This window comes from Melanerpes formicivorus, unplaced genomic scaffold, assembly GCF_026170545.1.
Source record: "Melanerpes formicivorus ecotype bairdi unplaced genomic scaffold, bMelFor1.0.p_v2 SCAF_45, whole genome shotgun sequence".
Classification (NCBI taxonomy): Eukaryota; Metazoa; Chordata; class Aves; order Piciformes; family Picidae; genus Melanerpes; species Melanerpes formicivorus.
The window spans coordinates 2,539,023-2,559,538 of NW_027142397.1; the positions used below are offsets into that span (position 1 = coordinate 2,539,023).

The window sequence follows — 20,516 nt, forward strand, 5'->3', positions numbered from 1 at the left end:
CCCCAAGCAATGGCCACCCCAGCTCTTGGCCAGGGGATAGCCCCCACCCCGGGGTGCTGCTGGGAGCCTGAGACTCTGTGAAACCCCCACGGCCCCGCTTTTACCGACCCCAGGGGGAACAAGGGAGAAGCCTCTACCCTGTGCGTTCCCCCCCTCCCCCGGGCTGGTTCAGCCGCACCTGGCATCCCCCCCACCCCGCAAATGGTTCCGCCCGCCCACCTGGACCCTCTCCCTGGTTGAGCGTCCGGCCCCCGCCCCCCCCTCCCCCCCCCCACTTCCCCCCCCCCAGCGATGGTGCAACCCGCGCAGCCCCGCCCCCGCGGGCAGTGGTACAGCCCAGCCTAGGCACCCCGCCGCTCCGCCTAGCCTGCTGGTTCCCCCGCGCCCGGCGCCGCCATTTCCTATTGGTCAAGAGGCAGAGGAGGGCGGAGCGGCTTTCTGCGATAGGCTGAGGGCAGCGCGGTGGGTGGGGCAAGCGGGGCGGCGGGGCTCCGGCCCCGGGGCGGGCAGGGCCGGGTTGGGTTGGGTTGCGCGGGGCGGCGGTAGGGTCTGTGGCTGTGGGGAGGCAGGAAAATGGCGCTGACGCAAGGGACCAAGAGGAAAGTCTGCTACTACTATGACGGTGAGGGGCTGTGGGAGATGGAGGGGCCCGGGGGAGGGGGGCGGGCCCGGTGCGGGGGGGGAGGGGGCTTGAAGGGGCACGGGGGATGAGGGGAGGCGGGGGTGGGGGTTGAGGAGGGCAGTGGGGGGCGCTGGAGGGGGGAATGGGAGGCGCACTGGGGGGGTTCTGGGGGTCACTGGGGGTTAGGTGTGGGGGGTGGGACGGGGGAGGGGGATGGGGGGTCATTGGAGGGCACAGAAGGTGGGGGCTGCTCGGGGGGGGGGGATGGGGTTGGGGGGGGGGCTGCTGGGAAATGGAGTGGGGCTGGGGGCTGCCCTGAAGGGGCTGGGAGGGGGAAGGGGAGCTCGCTCTGGGGGCTGCACTGGAGAATGGAGGGGTGGATACTGGGGGCACTGGGAGAGAAAGGGCTGGGGGCTGCTCTGATGGGTTCAGGAGTGGGTATTGGGGGAACTGAGGAAGAGCAGAGGGCTGGGGGCTGCATCGGGGGGCGCAGGGATGGATATCGGGGGGATAGAGACAGGGAAGGGCTGGGGGGGTGCAGGGGTCAGCATAGGGCTGGGGGCAGGATTGTGTAGAGGGCAGGGGAGGGTGGGAGGAACGGGGGAGAGTGAGGCTGTGGGAAGGGTGTGGGGCATCACTGGAGGGGAGGAAGGGAAGAGCAGGGGGAAAGAGGGAAGCAGCACTGGGGGGAGAGGAGGAGTGGGACAGGCTTGGGGAGGTGTGGAAACCTGGGGACCCTGGAGGTGGGGAGAGGCTGTGGAGGGTGCAGGATGAGCAGAGGGGCATGGGGCTGAGAGAGGCTTTGGGAGCCACGCTGAGATGCTCAAGAAGGTTCCTGGCAGGATGAGGACCACTGGAGGAGGTGCTGGGGGACAGGGAGGGTTACAAGGAGATGAAAGCTCCTGGAGCCATGCTCAGAGGAAGAGGCACCCCTGGGACTGCCTTTGGGGCAGTGGTGTTGCTGGCAAGCAGGGGACAAACCCAGCTGCAGTGGGAGCCAGACTGCCTGCATGGTTGTGTGTAGGGAGTTCCTGTGTCTAGGAGCATTGTTTAGCTCTGGCTCTCAACTTGGCTGGACTAGAGACTGCCTTCTTCTTTATTTTTTCCTGTTCTGAGGCCAAGGGAGCACTGCTTTGGGTCTTTATCATCACTCTGTTGGGGTAGGGAAGTAATGAGGCATTAGAAGTGGCCAGCCCCCAACCTAGGTCTCTTCTGTGGCTTCCTTGCTTCTGCCCTGGGGGGGGACTCATGGTTGTGTTATCTCTGCACCTTCACAGCCACCTTTGGAGGGGTGACCTGGTGCCTTGGTGATGGGTGGGCTCCTCTGTAGCAGGCTCTGTGATCACTCAGTGAGAGGTGGTGTGCAATTCTCCATTTTGTCCTGGTTCTCAAGTCTGTGAGATCAAATAAAAACCCAGCTTCTTCTTGTTACTTCTTTTGCCTGAGATGTGAGTGTGCTCAGTGTTCAAGCTGGATGTGTCAGGCCTGTGGCAAAGAAGTGAAGCAGTAGGTTTGCAACTTGTGGTGACAGTACTGCAGGGTCTCTGACTCAGAGAGTGTCTTCAGGAGGGCAGGATGGGGAGGAGGAGGCTGCTTCAGAGCTCTGGGTGCAGAGAAACTGAGCCTGATTTCAGCACAGGGCTGATCTCTCTGCAGCACCCAGCATATCTGCTGCCCCCAGCACAAGAGGGACCTGGAGCTGCTGGAGCAGGTCCAGAGGAGGCCACCAAGATGATCAGAGGGGTGGAGAACCTCCCCTAAGGGGACAGGCTGGGAGAGTTGGGGCTGTTCAACCTAGAGAAGGCTCCAGGGAGACCTTAAAGCAGCCTTCCAGTAGCTGAAAGGGCTCCAGGAGAGCTGGGGAGGGACTTTGGACAAGGGCTGGGAGTGACAGCATGAAGGGGAATGGATTGAAGCTGGAAGGAGATTGAGACTGGAGATGAGGAAGAAGTTCTTTGCAGTGAGGCTGGGGAGACTCTGGCACAGGTTGCTCAGGGAGGTTGTAGATGCCCTCTCCCTGAAAATGTTCTAAGCCAGGCTGGATGAGGCCTTGAGCAGCCTGGGCTGGTGGGAGGTGTCCCTGCCCATGGCAGGGGAGTTGGAACTGGCTGAGCTTTAAGGTCCCTTCCACCCCAAACCCTTCAGGGACTCTCAAGATGGAAAGGGATGCTGGAGCCCTGGGGCTGGAGATGCCTTGGGGAGCTCGTGGGAAGTGCTGGAGTGCTTTGCATGTTCACACAACCTGGATGCTGGGGGGGTGGAATGGAACCCAAAAAGCTATCTCTGTGTCCACACTTCTGCCTGCCCTTGGAGCATAATGCCCTCACAAAGAGGCTTTTCAGTGGGTGAGCAGGCTGGAGCCTTTAAAGGCACTTAATGGTGCCTTGCATTTGGAATAACCAATCATGTGGTGGGCAAGCCCCAAGCAGAGGCTCTCTCCTGGTAGCCTTTATGGCTTGGCAGCTCCATGAAGTCAACCTTCTGTGCTCTGCTCTGCTGCTGCCCTCCCTGGGTCCCTCTGTGGCAAGGTTTCAGTGCCTGCCTTCCACTGCTCTTTTACAAGCAGCTGGCAGAGGGCCACAGCCTGGCCCCGGCTGAAGGTTGTGCTTTTATTGTTGGGGAAGGCCTCCTCTGCAGCTGGGGGAGGCCAGGGGCTTGGGGTCTTTGATTTTTCCACCCAGGGAGGTTGGAGCAGCACAGCCCAGGGCAGTGATTCCCCCCCCAAGGGAGGTGGCTGGGTGGTGCTTTTGGGTGATGGACACAGGGGGCTGGGGAAGGTGGCCCTGGGGGATTCAAAGGGGCTGTCAGGCAGGATCTGCTCATTTTACTAGCCCCAGAGATCTCTTTGTTGTTGTCATGGGTTGAGTGGTCCCCTCTGAGAGGAGAAGGGGCAGTGGGCACAAACTGGAACCCAGGAAGTTCCACCTCAAAGTGAGGAGAAGCTTCTTTGCTGGAGCAGGCTGCCCAGGGAGGCTGTGGAGTCTCCTTCCCCCCAGGCTTTCAAGACCCCCCTGGATGTGTTTGTGTGGCCTGCCCTGGGTGACCCTGCTCTGGTGGGGGGGTTGGGCTTGATGATCCTCAGAGACCCTTCCAACCCCTGCCATCCTAGAGTTCTGTGTGTAGACATCCTTGAGCCACACATTTCAGCTGGTGGAGGGGCATCTTGTGCTGGAGAAGGGAGCTGAGCTGCAGGGAAGGAAGGGTCTGAGTGGGATGCAGAGGTTGGGGCAAGGTGGTTTGGCGTCTCCAGGGTCCTCCATGGACACCCTGAGGGGTGCTGAAGGTCTGTGAGAAGCTTTGAACCTGAACAGCAGCTTCTCCTTTATTAGCTGCCAGGGTAGGGACCTCCTCAACCCTCCCAGACAGGATGAGGACTCTCTTCAGCTCCCACTCTCTTAGTCTGCCCTGCCATCCAAGAGCAGACAGGCTCCTCTGCTGCTCTGGAGGACTTGTGGTGGGATGTGTTGAGCAGAGCAAACACAAAGGGGCTCTGGAAGCCAAGGCTTCCCCAGGGCATTTTGCTGCCAGCCTGAGCTGAGGAGGATGGTGAGGAAGATGAGTTTTCAAAGCTTCCTCTGCTTCTGTGCTTGTAGTTGCTAGCAAAAAAGCTCTTGAGCATCTCTCCTTGAGTTCTCCAGAGCTTGATTTCACTTGATCTTTGCTGTAGGGCCCTCTGCCCAGCCCAATACCTCCATGCAAAGAACACTTCCATGCCATGGATGGATAACCTCCAGCAGCAGAGTGGTTTGGGTGTGGGATTTGTGCTGTCTGCATCTCCCTTGACTGAAGCCAGGCCAGATCTGCAGGAGGAAGAGCTTAGGAAGAGCTGGGTGCTGTGAGGGAGCAGCAGCTCCTCCTGAATGTTAAGGATTGGTGATGAAATATGAATGCTCCCAAGTGAGTCACTGCCCAGACTGGATTGAGCCTCCTGCTCCCAGAGCTGATCAGGAGTTGTACAACTACACCAACGACTTGCTCTGGCTCCCCAAGAGGAAAATGAAGCTTGTGCCATATTGTGTGGCTGTTCCCTGCTCTTGGCAGCGTTGGAGCCTGTGCCTCTTGCAGCCAAATCAGGCAGGAGGCAGAAAGCTGAATGTTAAATCGTTTCCCCCCCTCCCCCCTTTAAGTTTCATCAAAAGAAGGTAGCCTGGGAGAAGAGGAGGGGGGAGGAGGGAAAAGGAAACCCCAATTAGCAGTGCCTGCTGTGGGAGAGTGCAGCCTGAGCTCAGCTTGTGCAAGGCAGGAGGGAATCCCCCTGGGGAGATGACCCCTGGGATGTTTTTGTAGGAGTTTCATTCATGCCGGTGCCCCCTGGGGCTGCTCCTCCTGCTGGGGGGGGGCTGGGCTGCCTCTGAAGGACTTCAAGCAAGAATGAAGGGTGAGGGAGCTGGGGAAGCTGTGAACTGACAGCTCTGCTGCTGTTTGCTTGTTGACAGAGTGATCTGCCTTGCATCTGCTGTCTGTTAGGTGAATAGGTGAGAAACTGAGGCAAAGCAGCTCAGTGTTTGCTCTGATGAGTCACTGTCTGAGCTGGGATTGAACTCCCCTGCCTCTTGCTGTGTGGGTTTGTGCTCAGAGAGCCATCGAGTCCCAGGCTGCTCGGGGTTGGAAGGGACCTGAAAGATCCTCCAGTCCCAGCCTCCTGCTAGACCAGGTGCTCAGGGCCCCAGCCAGCCTGGCTGTCAACACTTCCAGGCTTGGAGCCTCCACAGCTTCCATGGGCAACCTGCTCCAGAGCCTCACCACCCTCAGGGGGAAGAATTTCCTCCTCATATCTCATCCAGATCAAGCTTCTAGTAGTTAGAAGCCCTCACCCCACCTCCTGTCACTCCATGCCTTTGTGAGAGGTCCCTCTCCAGCAGCCCATTTCAAGTGCTGGAAGGCTGCTCTGAGGTCTCCCTGGAGCCTTCTCTTCTCCAAGCTGAACAGCCCCAACTTTCAGCCTGCCTTCACAGGAGAAAGCTGTGAGCTCTGAATGTGAGCTGTCATGTACCTGAACTGCCTGGAGAGGATGTGGGAGAGCTGCCACTGGCTGGGGAAGGACACACAGAGGTGGTGCCCACAGCTCCTCCTGCCCCAGAGAGCTGGAGCTGCCTGCTCTTGACTTGTTCAGTGTGATGTCCATTGCTCTGCCTGGGCTGCCTTGCTCAGCACTGGCATTACAAATCAAGTCCCTTGTCTGGCCATACTCTCATGGCCTAATGTCCATCTGGTTTCAGGCTAGGATAAACTTAGAATCAGAGAATTGTCAGGGCTGGAAGGGAGCTCAAGGCTCAGCCAGTTCCAACCCCCCTGCCATGGGCAGGGACACCTCACACCACAGCAGGTTGCTCACAGCCACATCCAGCCTGGCTGCAAACACCTCCAGGGATGAGGCTTCCACCACCTCCCTGGGCAGCCTGTGTCTCACCATACTCATGGGGAACTTCTTCCTCCTAACAGCCAATCTGAATCTACCTATTTCTAGTTTTGCTCCATCCCCCCCAGTCCTATCCCTCCCTGACACCCTCAAAAGTCCCTCCCCAGCTTTCTTGTAGCCCTCTTCAGATCCTGGAAGGCCACAATTAGGTCTGCTTGGAGCCTTCTCCTCTCCAGACTGAACAGCCCCAACTCCCTCAGCCTGTCCTCATAGCAGAGCAGCTCCAGCCCTCTGCTCCTCCTCCTGGCCCTGCTCTGGACACCTTCCTGAATCCATGGGGATACCTGTGCAAGCCAGGGGAGAGTCTGCATCCTCTGCCTGCTGCTGAAGGACAGCCAGGCTGATCACAGGGCTTGGAAGGGACCTCTGGAGATCTTTGAGTCCAGCTGATGGCTTTTGTGGCTGAGCTGTGGTTGTGTTTGAAGGGGTCCCAGAGTTTTCCCTGCTGTAACAAACTCCTTTCTGCTCCCAGGTGATGTTGGAAACTATTACTATGGCCAAGGACATCCAATGAAGCCCCACAGGATCCGGATGACTCACAACCTCCTGCTGAACTATGGCCTCTATAGGAAGATGGAGATATATGTGAGTGCAGGGCTGAGGAGAAACCTGCCTGGCAGGCCTCAGCTCTTCAGTTCAGCTGTCAGGTTTTTAGTTGGCATGCTTCAGATTTGTAAGTTCTCTGCTGATGAACCAGATAGGGGGAAAAAAAAACCCAACCCAGCCCCAAGCAGTTGTGCTGAGATGTTTCTGCTCTCTTCTGATTGCTCATAGTGAGATGTTCCCTGCTCCAGGCAGGCTTTGGAGGCTGGGAAGCTGCTGTTCTGCCTGGGGTGGGACATCCCAGTCCCTAGCAGTGGCATCCTTGCCTTTGTGAACAAGTTCTTGTTTAATGCTGCTGCTTGGGCTGGTTGGAGGGGTTGGTGGGGTTGGGCTGGTAGGAGGGGTTGGGCTGCTTGGTGTGGTTGTTCTGGTTGGTCTGCTTGGTGTGGTTAGGCTGGTTGGAGGGTTGGTGTGGTTGGTCTGCTTGGTGTGGTTGGAGTGGTTGGGCTGGTTGGAGGGTTGGTGTGGTTGGAGAGGTTGGCCTGGCTGGAGAGGTTGGCCTGGCTGGAGTGGTTGGCCTGGCTGGAGTGGTTGGCCTGGCTGGAGAGGTTGGGCTGCTTGGAGAGGTTGGCCTGGCTGGAGAGGTTGGCCTGGCTGGAGTGGTTGGCCTGGCTGGAGAGGTTGGCCTGCTTGGAGTGGTGGGCTGTTCCTGGGAGCAAATCTGAGGCTGGGGGGTGGGAGAGGTGGGGAGAGAGAAGCGTTCTGCAAGCAAGGCCTTGCTGTGTCTCTGCCCTCGCAGCGCCCTCACAAGGCCAACGCCGAGGAGATGACCAAGTACCACAGCGACGACTACATCAAGTTCCTGAGGTCCATCCGCCCTGACAACATGTCTGAGTACAGCAAGCAGATGCAGAGATGTAAGCCCTGCACACGCTGCTGTGACATTTGTGGGTCCAGAGGCTGGGGATGAAAGCAGTAAGCAGAGCCCCAGGAAGCTCTTTCTGCTGGCTTTGGGCTTGGCTTAGTGATTTCTTTTCCCTGGCAAATCAAACATGTTCAGAATGGCTCCCAGGATAACCTCCTGACCTGGCTGCCTTCTGCTGGTCTTGTTTTGATGGAAACTCTGCTAGATTGCCTTCCTGGCTCACAGACAGCTGAACTGCTCCACTGATGAGCTGCCATGTGCTTTGTGCTGCTGCTTACCTGGAACCAGGGCTACTGAGGTGGGAAAAGGTTGAGTGATTGAAACCAACCAAACCCCACACTACTCATCAGCTGGGTCTGTGGTGGGTTGAAACTTCCCACCCCAACATGAACCAGTGCCCAAATCCTGCAGTCACTCTGAAGTGACAGTTTGGTAGTCAGCAAGGGCACAATCCAACCTCTCCACTTTGTGTTAGAGTCATGGAATGACTCAGGTTGGAAGGGACCTCAGAGATCCTCTACTCCAACCTCTCCACCATGGGCAGAGACACCTCTCAGCCAGGCTCAGCTGCTCAAGGCCTCACCCAGCCTGGCCTTGAACATCCCCAGGGAGGAAGCAGCCACAACCTCCCTGGGCAGCCTGTTTCCATGTCCCACCACCCTCACACTGAAGAACTTCTTCCTCAGCTCCACTCTAACCCTGCTTCAAACCATTCCCCTTTGTCCTGTCTTCAGACACCCTCATGAAAAGTCCCTCTGCAGCCTTCCTGTAGGATCCCTTCAGGTCTAAGGTCTCCCCTGGAGGATTTTCCAGGCTGAGCACCCCCAGTTCCCTCAGCCTGTTCCCCCTGCAGTGAGCAGGGACATCCTCACTGATTTGGTCTCCATTTCCAACCTATCCAGGGAGTGGCTCTTTCATGGTGACTTTAATATTCCAGAACCCTTTTATTTGGGGGTCTCTTTGCACCTCTGAGCTGATGGCACCATGACTGGCACCAGCTAGATGTTGTAGACAGAGAGTGGGGCAGGCTTGAGGTTCATTTTGGTCTTGCTGCAACCCTCGAGAGCAGCAAAAAACCCAAAGCAGGGCCCTTGGGGTTCATTGATGTGGAGGAAGTTTCATCTTCAATTGAGAAGAAATATGGGCTTCAAGTCTGAAGTGGAGGCACTTGGAAAGCTGGAATGAGCTGAAGGGGACAGATGTTAAGGCACAAGGAAGTGAGAGGAATGGGTAATGTGAGTAATAGCCACTGAAAGGCTTCCTGCAGTACCCAATCCACCAAATGACACCAACCAAAGTACATATTTACACCAGCTGAACTGTTTACCCCTGGAGCAGATACAGCTCATAAACACCCACTCAGCTCTCTCTGCTAGTCAACATTTTCTCCACTGTTCTGCCACAGAGCCTATTTTTACTTGAAGGAGGAGGCACAATGAGAAAATTACCCTTAACCATGCAGGGGACAGAGCTTTCCTTCAGCCTGCAAAGCAGCAGCCTCTGAGGAGCTAGAGAGTAGAAGAGGAGGCTCAGAGCAGGGATTAGGGGGAGAGGAGACAGGTTCACCTCTGCCAAGGTCTCTGTAGCCTCTTGGTGCTTCCTTGAGCTTTCCCTTGAGGGAAGGATGGCTGCTAGGATTGGTTCCACCTTTAATGCTGGCTTCTCCCAGATACAAAGCTCATCTCCCACCCACTGCAGGGAAGAAGGAGCCATCTGTGCCTCTCATCTTCCATCAGGGCTTTGTGCTGATAGTCAAGGGATTGACCCTTGTTACTAATACCCCTTCTCAGCACTCCTGCCTGCTGGGAAGAGAGCCCAAGTGGCTTCTGCTTAATGTAGCAGCTCCTGGCTTTGCCAGGTACACCAGAGGGATGCCCTCAAGTACTGGCAGTGCAGCCCACAAAGTTCTGAGGGGCTGAAAAGGTCACTGAACAGTCTCTAATTTCACCTTGCTGGTGGCATGTTGCCTGCCTCAGGACTTGGGAGGGCTGCTCTGGAGCCCAAAGGGGGAGAAGTTTTCATCTGTGGTGATGGGAAGTGCCCAGAAATGGATGACTGAAATTCTCCTCACTTCAGAGGAGAAAGCTTCCAACCACCCTTGTGAGTGAATTATCCAGACTCTGCCAGCTGCCCTGCCCTGCCCTGCTGAAGCAACTGGAAAGCAGGAGCAGTTGCTTCCTTCTGGGTGTCCTGGTGGGGCTTGGCCTGTTCAGAGATCCCTGTCCCTAGCTGGGACCATTCAGACTCCTGTCTCACACAGTCTCTGTGGAGTCTGTGCACTGAGGAATTCCTCCTGCTGCCAGGGCTGTGCCTTTCTCATTAAGCACAAAAGAAAACATCCTGCAGCTGTTGGGCCAAGGCACACAGGTTATTTGTTAGGTTTAGTGGGAGCAGATTCCACACAGGTCTGTTGTTGCTTGGGTGTTTGGGGGGGGTTAATCATGGAACAGTCAAAATGTATCCAGACCAAAGCTCCAGCACTGCAGGGAGCTTGAAACCTGGCTGACAGTGTGAAGTGTAGCAGAACAGCTGTGGGTGTGAAGCCCTTGCCCAGCACACCTCACTGTCTGCTCTCTTCCCCCCTTTCTCCCCCAGCACTGCCACTTTTTGCTTTCTCAACTCCCTGTCAGGAAGACAGCAGGAAACAGGAGCTGAACCCTTTCCTGCTGGCCCTGGGATTGTGTAATGGAGCTCAGTGTCAGCCCTGTGCTCAGAAACATCGCCATGATCCCCCAGAAGGCAGAAGCAGCTGGGCAGCAGAGCTGCGGTGGGGCCCGCGGCAGGCAGCAAGGGCTGCTTTGACCTGCGGTGTTCCCCTGGCGGCCAGCTGGCGCTGCTGGAGCACAGCAGGCTGCCGGGAAGCCCACGAACAGCTCCCTGAGCCGCTGCTGAGGACGTGCCCTGCTCTTGCACAGCCTCGCTGATAGCATCTCCTCTCTGCCCACTCATTTTCCAACGGGATCGACTGGTTTGGAGATGGCTCTTGGCGCACGCCCCAGTAGGTGGCGTGTGGCTCTCACCAGAGCTCCTGGCAGCAGCTTGCCTGCAGCCACAAACCTCTTTAGCCTCTCCAGGTCGGTTTTGTTAGCATCTGGGGGTGCTGTTTTGTTGTTGAAAGCTTCTGTTGTTTAAAGCTGCCCTCCCCTGGGTGACTGTTTTTGAGTCAGGGTGGGTCGGGGCTGGCCATTTGTTGGTGGCTTTTGCCTTCCTAACTCTTGTGTGTTCTTTTCCAGTTAATGTTGGGGAAGACTGCCCTGTGTTTGATGGGTTGTTTGAGTTCTGTCAGCTCTCTGCTGGAGGCTCTGTTGGTAAGCTCACAATCCCTGTGTTCTTTCCTTTTTTTTCTCCTCAGCAGATGTGCTGCTGGCTATGAGAGAAATTGTTGTAGGTGGTGGTGGGGAGGCCGTGGGAACCTGTTTCTGATTCCTTTAGTAATCAGCTCCAGATTTCTTCCTTTGTGAGAGTTCAAACCTTGCATGCAGACAGATCCCTCTACATGAGTTAAGCTTACCTCCACTAGGCTGGATTTCTTCAGTGAATCACAGAATCTCAGACTGGGTTGGGTTGGGAGGGACCTTAAAGATCATCCAGTTCCAGCCCCCTGCCATGGGCAGGGACACCTCACACTGGATCAGGTTGCTCACACCCACATCCAGCCTGGCCTTAAAAACCTCCAGGGATGAAGCTTCCACCACCTCCCATCCAGGGGCCCATCCCACCTGGCTTTGAACACTTCCAGGCATGGAGCTTCCACAGCTTCTCTGGGCAGCCTGTCCCAGTGCCTCACCACCCACAGAGGGAAGAATTTCTCCTTACTGTCTCCTCTCAATCCAGCTTCTTCCAGTGTGAAGCCCTCACCCTCATCCTCTCACTCCATGCCTTTGTCAAAAGTCCCTCTCCAGCTCTCCCATAGCCCCCCTCAGATCCTGGGAGGCAGCATTGAGGTCTCCCTGCAGCCTTCTCTTCTTCAAGCTGAACAGCCCCAACTCTCTCAGCCTGGCCTCACAGCAGAGGTGCCTCAGCCTTCTGATCATCTTCCTGGCCTCCCCTCCAGCAGTTCTATGTCCTTGTCCTGGGGACTCCAGAGCTGGCCCCAGCACTGCAAGTGAGCTCTCAGCAGAAGAGAGCAGAGGGGCAGAACCCCCTCCCTCCGCCTGCTGCCCACGCTGCTGGGGAGGCATCCCAGGAGATGCTTGGAATGCATGAAGGACTCTGGAAGTGGTAGAACAAGATGTCCAGAGACAGAGCTAACCAAAACCACAGCAGCAACAGGGGTTTAATGAAAAAAATAATAATAAATCAATGTGAGCTTCAGAGAGGAGGGGAAAAAAAAGGCTGTAAAAGCCTTACTCCGGGAAGGCAGAACCTGGAGAGGGAAGAAAAGGATTCCTCTGTGCTGGCTTTTAACAAGCCCATGGACAGCAGGCAAAACAGAAGCTGAAAGGACTCATGGAGCTTCCCTGGAAGCTGCAGCATTTCCAAAGCTTTCCCTCTTCTTCAGATGCTTTTGTTGCTGAGAGTGGTGCTGGGGCTGTGTCGCTGTGCATGGGCGTGAGTGTTGTGGCTGCTGCTCCCACGGTGCCATCCAGACGTCTTCACTTCCTGTTCAGCAGCACCTACAGGCACTGACTGCAGCAGTGCTTAATGCTCTCTGTGGTCCCCCATAGCTGGAGGCTGCACAGAATCCATCATTTAGTTTGCTCCTGGGAGGCTTGGATATCTGGGCAGGGGGTTGGGATGGGGCTGAGGGGAAGAGAATTTTCTCTGCCTAAATGCATACTGAATGGCTGACCTACATATATGGTGGATAAAAGCCTTCATTAAAATCTTTTGTTGAGGGCACTGGGAACTGGGCTGTCCTCATCTCTGACCCTCTCTAGAATGCTGTGGACCTGATTGTGCAGGTTTCATGCTGTGAGGCAAAGCAGGGAGCAGTGTGTGGAGATGGAGCAGAGCCTGCAATTCTCTTCCCCTGCCTTTTGTTAGTTGGTTCATGGAATGGCTCAGGTTGGAAGGGACCTCAGAGATCCTCCACTCCAACCTCCCTGCCATGGGTGTCTCTCAACCTGACTTAGTTGCTGAAGGCCTCATCCAAGGCCTTGAACGCCCCCAGGGAGGAGATGTTCACAACCTCCCAGGTGACTGTTCCAGAGTCTCATCACCCTTCTGCTGAAGAACTTCTTCCTCAGCTCCAGTCTAACCCATTCCCCCTTGTCCTTTCTCTAGACACCCTCATGAAAAGTCCCTCTGCAGCCTTCCTGTGGGCTCCCCTCAGGGACTGGCAGGCAGCTCTGAGGTCCCCCTGGAGTCTTCTCCAGGCTGCACAGCCCCAGCTCCCTCAGCCTGGCCTCACAGCAGAGCTGCTCCAGCCCTTGCCTCATCTTTGAGGCCTCCTCTGGACTCACTCCACTCTGTGTCCTTCTTCTGCTGGGATTGCCAGAACTGGGTGCAGCACTGGAGGTGAGGTCTCAGCAGAGCAAAGGGGCAGAGTCCCCTCTCTTGCCCTGCTGCCCACACTCCTCTGGCTGCAGCCCAGGACAGGGCCTCTGCTTTGCCACCCACAGAGCGACGCGATCGTGACGGAACACTGCTTTCCCCCTGGGTCTCTGCCATGGGGCCTCTGCTCTCCTGCTGACATTTTGTCCTCCTTCTCCCAACAGCCAGTGCTGTGAAGCTGAACAAGCAGCAGACAGATATTGCTGTGAACTGGGCAGGAGGCCTCCACCATGCAAAGAAGTCAGAGGCCTCTGGCTTCTGTTACGTCAACGATATCGTCCTGGCTATCTTGGAGCTCCTCAAGTACGGGCAGTACCAGTGACTCCTTTTGTTTGTCCTCTCTGCTCTGCTGCTCCTCCAAGTTCTCACTGCCTTCCTTCTCAGTCTTTTCTCTTTTGTTGCCTTTGTTGTTTTCTCTTTTTTGTAGCAATGTTTCCTCAGGAGGGTTTGGTCAGCTGTGGTGTGGGCTGCAGGACTCTCTGCCCCCAAGGCTTGTGTCTAACAGTGACACTGTGCAGGAGACTGGAGGCTCAGAGCATTGTGTGGTTGCTCTCAGGACCTTCTCTCTTGCCACCCACCCTGGCAAAGAGGGCACAGATGTGATATGTGACAGCTTTTGGCTCAAGGCAAAGCTCAGTGGGAGGCTTGGGCCCAAAACTGCAGTCTGCTGGCTGAGTCTCAGTACACTGAGTTGAGTTTGCCTTCAAAGGTCAGCTGCAGCAGTAAAAGCCACTTGGTTTTCTCCTGTGGTTCTCTTCCACTGCTGACCAAAGCACATAGCAGTTCTCCATGGCTCCTTTGCCTGTGGGCTCCAGAGGGACTCATGGCTTGAGCTTGGGAATAACCTTTAGAGGTAATTTGGTCCATTTGCCTGCAGTCAGCAGGGACACCTGCAGCTGGAGTGGGTTGCTTAGAACCCCAAACAACCTCACCTGGACTGGTTCCAGGGATGGGGCATCTCCCACCTCTCTGGGGCAACCTGGGCCTCAGTGTGAGAAATTGTTTCTCTCTAGTCTAGAGAGAGCTGCCTGGTGGCTCTGCAGTCCTGGGGAGCAGCAGCACATTCCTCACTCTCCTCCCAGTTGCTCTGTTGGGTGAAGACAATTTCTGCTGTGGAGAAGTGCAGCATCTTGACTCCTTTCTGATCCTAGGTATCACCAGAGAGTGCTGTACATTGACATTGACATTCACCATGGAGATGGAGTGGAGGAAGCCTTTTACACCACAGACCGTGTCATGACTGTGTCCTTTCATAAGTACGGAGAGTACTTCCCAGGAACAGGGGACCTGAGGGTGAGGATAAAGGCTTGGCAGAAAACTGCTCCTCAGATTTGGCCTCTTCCATCTGTTTGCTGTCAGGAAGTGAACTAAATCACTGCCCCTAGACTCACAGAACTGTCAGGGTTGGAAGGGAGCTCAAGGCTCAGCCAGTTCCAACCCCCTTGCCATGGGCAGGGACACCTCACACTGCAGCAGGTTGCTCAGAGCCACATCCAGCTTGGCTCAGAGCCCCATCCAGCCTCCTCTGGCTTCTCCAGCTCTCAAAGGGACATCCTGCTGCTGAAGGCAGCTGGCTCAGCTCTGGCAGAGTGGCCTGGACAAACCCAAACCTTGGACACCAGCATCTTAGCAGCCTTCTGGTGGGGTTGTGCCCGAGAAGGGTGGCCACCTGGAGCTGCTTGCTAACTGAATACTCACAGCAGCATGCAGTAGATTTTTCCCTCTGAGCACTCCAGAGCAAGGTGGAGTAGCAGATTTTTCTCCTCTGAGCACTCAGAGCAATGTGTAGTAGTAGATCTTTCTCCTCTGAGCACTCACCTCAAGCTGTAGTAGCAGACTTCCCTTCTCTGCACACCCAGGGCCAAAGGTTTCCACTCCTGCCCAGGCAGTTGGAGCCAGCTGACTCTTGGCTGCCTTCTGCCAGGGGTGGTGTTGGTCCATCCAGCCTGGCTTTACCTTGGGATTATCCTGATGGAATCTCAGACTTCCCTTGCTATTTTGGGGGCAGCCTTTGTGGGTTCTCTGGTGACTTATGGTCTCTCTCTAACAGGACATTGGTGCAGGCAAGGGCAAGTACTACGCTGTCAACTATCCCCTGCGGGACGGCATCGACGATGAGTCCTACGAAGCAATATTCAAGCCTGTGAGTGAAGACATCTTAGCTGAGTGGTTCTTTGTGGGTCATGCTTTGTCCCTGGGTGGCTCCTGGAGCTGTTCTTTGAGGGAGGGAATTGATTCACTCTGCTCTGATGAGATTCTTGAGGGGGCTGTGTTTCACCCTGACAATCGCAGCCCTGTGGTCGGGGAGCTTCTCTCTGTGAGAGCCTCAGTGTTGGGAGCACAGCAGCTGTGGGGACACCAGGGATGGCTTCGTGTCACTTGCTGCCATGGATGTGACTGTCTTGCTGTGACACTGGCCTGGGAGGGTGTGTAACAAGGGGTTTCTTGTTTAGGTGATCTCTAAAGTGATGGAGACTTTCCAGCCCAGCGCAGTTGTCCTGCAGTGTGGGTCAGATTCTCTCTCAGGGGACAGGCTGGGGTGTTTTAATCTGACCATCAAAGGTAAGAGAACCAGCCATGCAGTGTCTCTGTCAAACTGGCATCACTAATATCATGGAATGGGTTGGGTTGGAAGGGACCTTAAAGATCAGCCAGTTCCAACCCCCTGCCATGGGCAGGGACACCTCCCACCAGCCCAAGTTGCTCAAGGCCTCATCCAGCCTGGCCTTCAACACCTCCAGGGAGGGGGCATCCACAGCCTCCCTGGGCAGCCTGTGCCAGTGCCTCCCCACCCTCACTGTCAACAACTTATTCCTCATCTCCAGTCTCAATCTCTCCTAGCTCAAAGTCATTGCCTCTCATCCAATCACTCCAAGCCCTTGTCCAAAGTCCCTCCCTGGATTTCTTCTAGCCCCCTTCCATTGAAAAGTCTGTTGTTCCACCATGAGCTTCTCACCTTTTCCTCACTGTTTTGCTGCAGGCCATGCCAAGTGTGTGGAGTTTGTCAAGAGCTTTAATCTGCCTATGCTGATGCTGGGAGGAGGAGGCTACACCATCCGCAACGTGGCTCGGTGCTGGACCTATGAGACTGCTGTGGCTCTGGACACTGAAATCCCCAATGGTAATGCCCCCCAGGAGCCTTTCAAGCAGGGCTAAGGGACACTGACACCCTACAGGAGGGCTGGAGAGGGAATTTCATCAGGGTGTCTAGAGACAGGCCAAGGGAGAATGGTTTGAAGCTGAGGGAGGGCAGGGTTAGACTGGAGCTGAGGGAGAAGTTCTCCAGTGCCAGGGTAAGGAGACTCTGGAACAGGCTGCCCAGCGAGGTTACAGCTCTGAGCTGTGTCAGTGTCAACTGTGGAAGAGCTTTTGGGTTCCCTGCTTTACAATAGCTGCTTCCCTGTTTGCATTCAAGTCCTGTAGCTCCCCTCCAGCCAAGGTACTCAGCAGCCTTGCTGACTGTCATGAGATGACCTTCTGCTGCAGCCCTCTGGTGATGCTGGTGGTGTTCTCACTGCCAGAGTAAGCTTTGCCTGCCCTGTTGCTAACTGTCTGCTTTCCCCTCAACTTGGGCTGGGAGAGCTTCAGCTCTCTCTTCTCTACCATGTGCCTGTGGTGTGTTGTCAGCACTCCAGTGCTGATCTGGTCTTTGTTCCTGGCCTGCAGAGCTGCCCTACAATGACTATTTCGAGTACTTCGGACCAGATTTCAAGCTCCACATCAGCCCCTCCAACATGACTAACCAGAACACCAACGAGTATCTGGAGAAGATCAAGTGAGTGTTTTGCTCCTCCTTGCCAGCCTTGCCACCTCATGCAGGGGGCTTGGCAGGCCTGGCTGGCACCTTGCTGCCAGGAGGTGTTGAGCTGTTCCTTTGCTGCCTGGCTGTAGGCAGCGGCTCTTCGAGAACCTGCGCATGCTGCCTCACGCCCCCGGGGTGCAGATGCAGCCAATCCCTGAGGATGCTGTGCAGGAGGAGAGTGGAGATGAAGAGGAAGAGGATCCTGAGAAACGGATTTCAAGTAGGAGCTCCTCCCTGGGGTAGTCATAGAAGCAATTGTTGGGGTTGGAAGGGAGCTCAAGGCTCAGCCAGCTCCAACCCCCTGCCCTGGGCAGGGACACCTCACACCACAGCAGGTTGCTCACAGCCACCTCCAGCCTGGCTGCAAACACCTCCAGGGGTGAGGCTTCCACCACCTCCCTGGGCAACCTGTGCCAGGCTCTCACCACCCTCCTGGGGAACAACTTCTTCCTCACAGCCAATCTCAATCTCTCCATTTCTAGTTTTGCTCCATCCCCCCCAGTCCTATCACTCCCTGACACCCTCAAAAGTCCCTCCCCAGCTTTCTTGTAGCCTCCTGCAGATCCTGGAAGGCCACAATTAGGTCTCCCTGGAGCCTTCTCTTCTCCAGACTGAACAGCCCCAACTCCCTCAGTCTGTCCTCATAGCAGAGCAGCTCCAGCCCTCTACTCATCCTTGTGTCCCTTCTCTGGACACCTTCCAGCACCTCCAGATCCTGCCTGTAACAGAGGCTCCAGAACTGGACACGTTGCCCAGCTGGGGCTCATGGTTGCCACCACTGAACAGGAGCAAGTTAGCTGAGAATCATAGGGGTGGTAGGATGGTAGGGGTTGGAAGGGACCTCTAGAGATCACCCAGTCCAACCCCTTGGCCAAAGCACACAGGGCAGGTCACACAGGAACACATCCAGGGGGGGTTGGAAAGCCTCAAGGAGACTCCACAGCCTCTCTGGGCAGCCTGCTCCAGGCCTCCAGCACCCTCACACCAAAGTTTCTCCTCATGTTCTGTTGGATCCTCCTGGGTTCCAGCTTATGCCCATTGTTCCTTGTCTCCTATCAGTGGGCACCACTGAATAGAGCCTGGCACCTTCATCCTGACCCCCACCCCTCAGATACTTACAGACATTGATCAGATCCCCTCTCAGCCTTCTCCTCTCAGCCTTCTCCTCTCAGCCTTCTCCTCTCAGCCTTCTCCTCTCAGCCTTCTCCTCTCCAGACTAAACAGCCCCAGGTCTCTCAGTCTTTCTTCACAGCAGAGATGTTCCAGTCCCTTCATCATCCCTGTAGTCTCTGTTGGACTCCCTCCCACAGATCCCTGTCCCTCTTGTACTGGGGAGCCCAAACCTGGACACAGTATTCCAGGTGTGGTGTCCCCAGGGCAGAGTAGAGGGGGAGGAGAACCTCCCTAGGCCTAGAATGTGCAGGCTGGAAGCTGAGCTGCCTTGGGAAGGAGAGGAGGATGTGTGATTTAGATAGGTTTGTAGTCTGGAGTCCTTCAGTTTGAGTCAGCTCCCACCTTTCTGACTGCTTTGGTAAGACAAAGCAACTGTGCTGAGCACTGCAGGGCTGGGAGCCTCCTTTCCCCTTCCTGCCAGCTGATTTCCATACTGGGAGAGCCCAGGCTGTGATGTGAGAATCCCACCAGTTCCTGTGAGCTAGGTGCTGTGACAGAATCCTGTCTGGGAGGCTGTCAGGGTTTGAGCCCAGGAGTGAAAATGCTGCTTGAGAGCCAGGCTGGCTGGTGGCCTTTAGGTCTGGCAGACAGACTGTTCCCAGTGTGAGCTTGGCTAACCTGCTTCTGCTGTCGAGTCTTGACATCCCAGGGTGCCCAAGCCAAGCCCTGCTCCTGAGCCTGGCTCTCAGGCATGGGCAGGGAGGAGGGAGAAGGTCCAGCAGGCAGCAAGAGCAAATGCCTTTTACTGGGGCCCCATTGTGACTTAGGGAGCTTTGTTAGCTCCTTCCAGTGTGTGGATGGGCTTGGAGAGGTTGGTGCTTGGTGCCTTCCTCCTTAGGCTCTCTGGAGGAGGTCTTGTGAGGAGAGGCTGGGGGCAGCTGGGGTTGTTTAGCCCAGAGAAGAGGAGGCTGAGGGGAGGCCTCACTGCTCTCTACAGCTCCCTGAAAGGAGGCTGGAGCCAGGTGGGGGTTGGGCTCTTCTCCCAGGGAACAAGATGGGACAAGGAAAAAGGGCCTCCAGCTGCAGCAGGGGAAGGTTAGGTTGGACATCAGAGGAAGCTTCAGCACTGGGAGGGTTCTCAGACCCTGGCCCAGGCTGCCCAGCGGGGAGGCTGAATCCCCATCCCTGGAGGGGTTTCAGGGAGGCAGAGCTGTGGTGCTGAGGGCCATGGCTTAGCCCCAGCCTGGGTGGAGCTGGGGGGTGGCTGGAGTGGGTGGCCTTTGGGAGCACAGGGCTGGGTGGTTGCAGAGCTGCTGAGGGCTGCTCTCCCCTGCACACCCAGTCCGCAACTCCGACAAGAGGATCTCCTGCGACGAGGAGTTCTCCGACTCCGAGGACGAGGGCGAGGGAGGCCGCAAGAACGCTGCCAGCTTCAAGAAGGCAAAGAGGGTCAAAACAGAGGAGGAGAAGGAGGAAGAGGAGAAGAAAGGTAAGCCTGGGAGCTAGCACCAGCAGCCCTCCCAGCTCCCTGGGTCTTTGCCTGGCAGCTGCTTCCCTGCTCTCTGTCTTTGTCCTTTTGTTTTGTTTTGTTTTCTTTTCTTTTCTTCCTAGAAGAGAAAGAAGAAGAAAAACCAAAAGAGGAGAAAGCAGAACCCAAAGGGTGAGCCCTGGCACAGTGAGCAAACAGCTCTGCCTTTGCTTCCTTAGGCTTCTCCCCGTGGCCCCCCTGGGGTTTGGCACAGGTTGAGGGGTTGGAGGGGGGAGGTGGGAATGGGCTCCTAGCAGGGAGAGCTTTGCCTGTGGAGAGAGCCCAGCTGAGAGAGCAGGGGGAGGGCACAAGCCTTGGTGAAATGGCTTAGGAGTGCTGAGCCTTCAGCCAGGAGCATGGAATGGCTCAGGTTGGAAGGGACCTCAGAGATCCTCTACTCCAACCTCCCATGGGCAGGGACACCTCTCAGCCAGACTCAGCTGCTCAAGGCCTCACCCAGCCTGGCCTTGGACACCCCCAGGCAGGAGGCAGCCACAGCCTCCCTGGGCAGCCTGTGCCAGAGTCTCCCCACCCTCACACTGAAGAGCTTGTTCCTCAGCTCCAGTCTCACCCTGCTCTCCCTCAGCTTCAGACCATTCCCCCTTGTGCTGTCTCCAGACACCCTCAGGAAAAGTCTCTCTGCAGCCTTCCTGTGGTCTCCCTTTAGATACTAGAAAGCAGCTCTGAGGTTCCCTGGAGCCTTCTCTTTTCCAGGCTGATCCCCACAAGCTTTAGCTGCAGATGTGCCACAGGGGCAGCACTTTGCAGGCTGCAGCTCTGCTTTGGCACCAAAGCTTGGGCACAGCCCCAGGGTGTTGCTCTAACCCCAGATCCTTCCCTGCTTGCTTCCCCAGGGTGAAGGAAGAGACAAAAGCCACCTAAGACGACTGCAGCTGGGCAGTGGCTGTTGGTGTGTAGCTGTCCCAGGTTAGCTCCCCTGGCTGCCTCCCATCCCCACAGGATCTCTATTTTATATATGGTTTCTGTATATATTTCTATATAAATATTATAAATGACTTGAGAACTGTAAATTATTCCTTGCTGCCCCTCCCCTGGGAGCAGAGTGGG

At 56.1% G+C, this 20,516-nt stretch overlaps 1 protein-coding gene across 1 annotated transcript; it reads left to right on the forward strand.

Annotated features, from left to right (window-relative positions):
• Positions 1-504: 504 nt before the first annotated feature.
• HDAC1 (histone deacetylase 1) lies at positions 505-20,472 on the forward strand. Its single transcript, XM_068159269.1, has 14 exons — positions 505-622; positions 6,514-6,626; positions 7,384-7,501; positions 10,743-10,817; positions 13,170-13,308; positions 14,157-14,298; positions 15,056-15,148; positions 15,459-15,567; positions 15,986-16,126; positions 16,672-16,780; positions 16,897-17,027; positions 19,263-19,409; positions 19,532-19,580; positions 20,303-20,472. Exons 1-14 carry the CDS (start codon positions 574-576, stop codon positions 20,328-20,330), a joined length of 1,443 nt encoding a protein of 480 aa, XP_068015370.1. The 5' UTR covers positions 505-573; the 3' UTR covers positions 20,331-20,472.
• Positions 20,473-20,516: the final 44 nt, after the last annotated feature.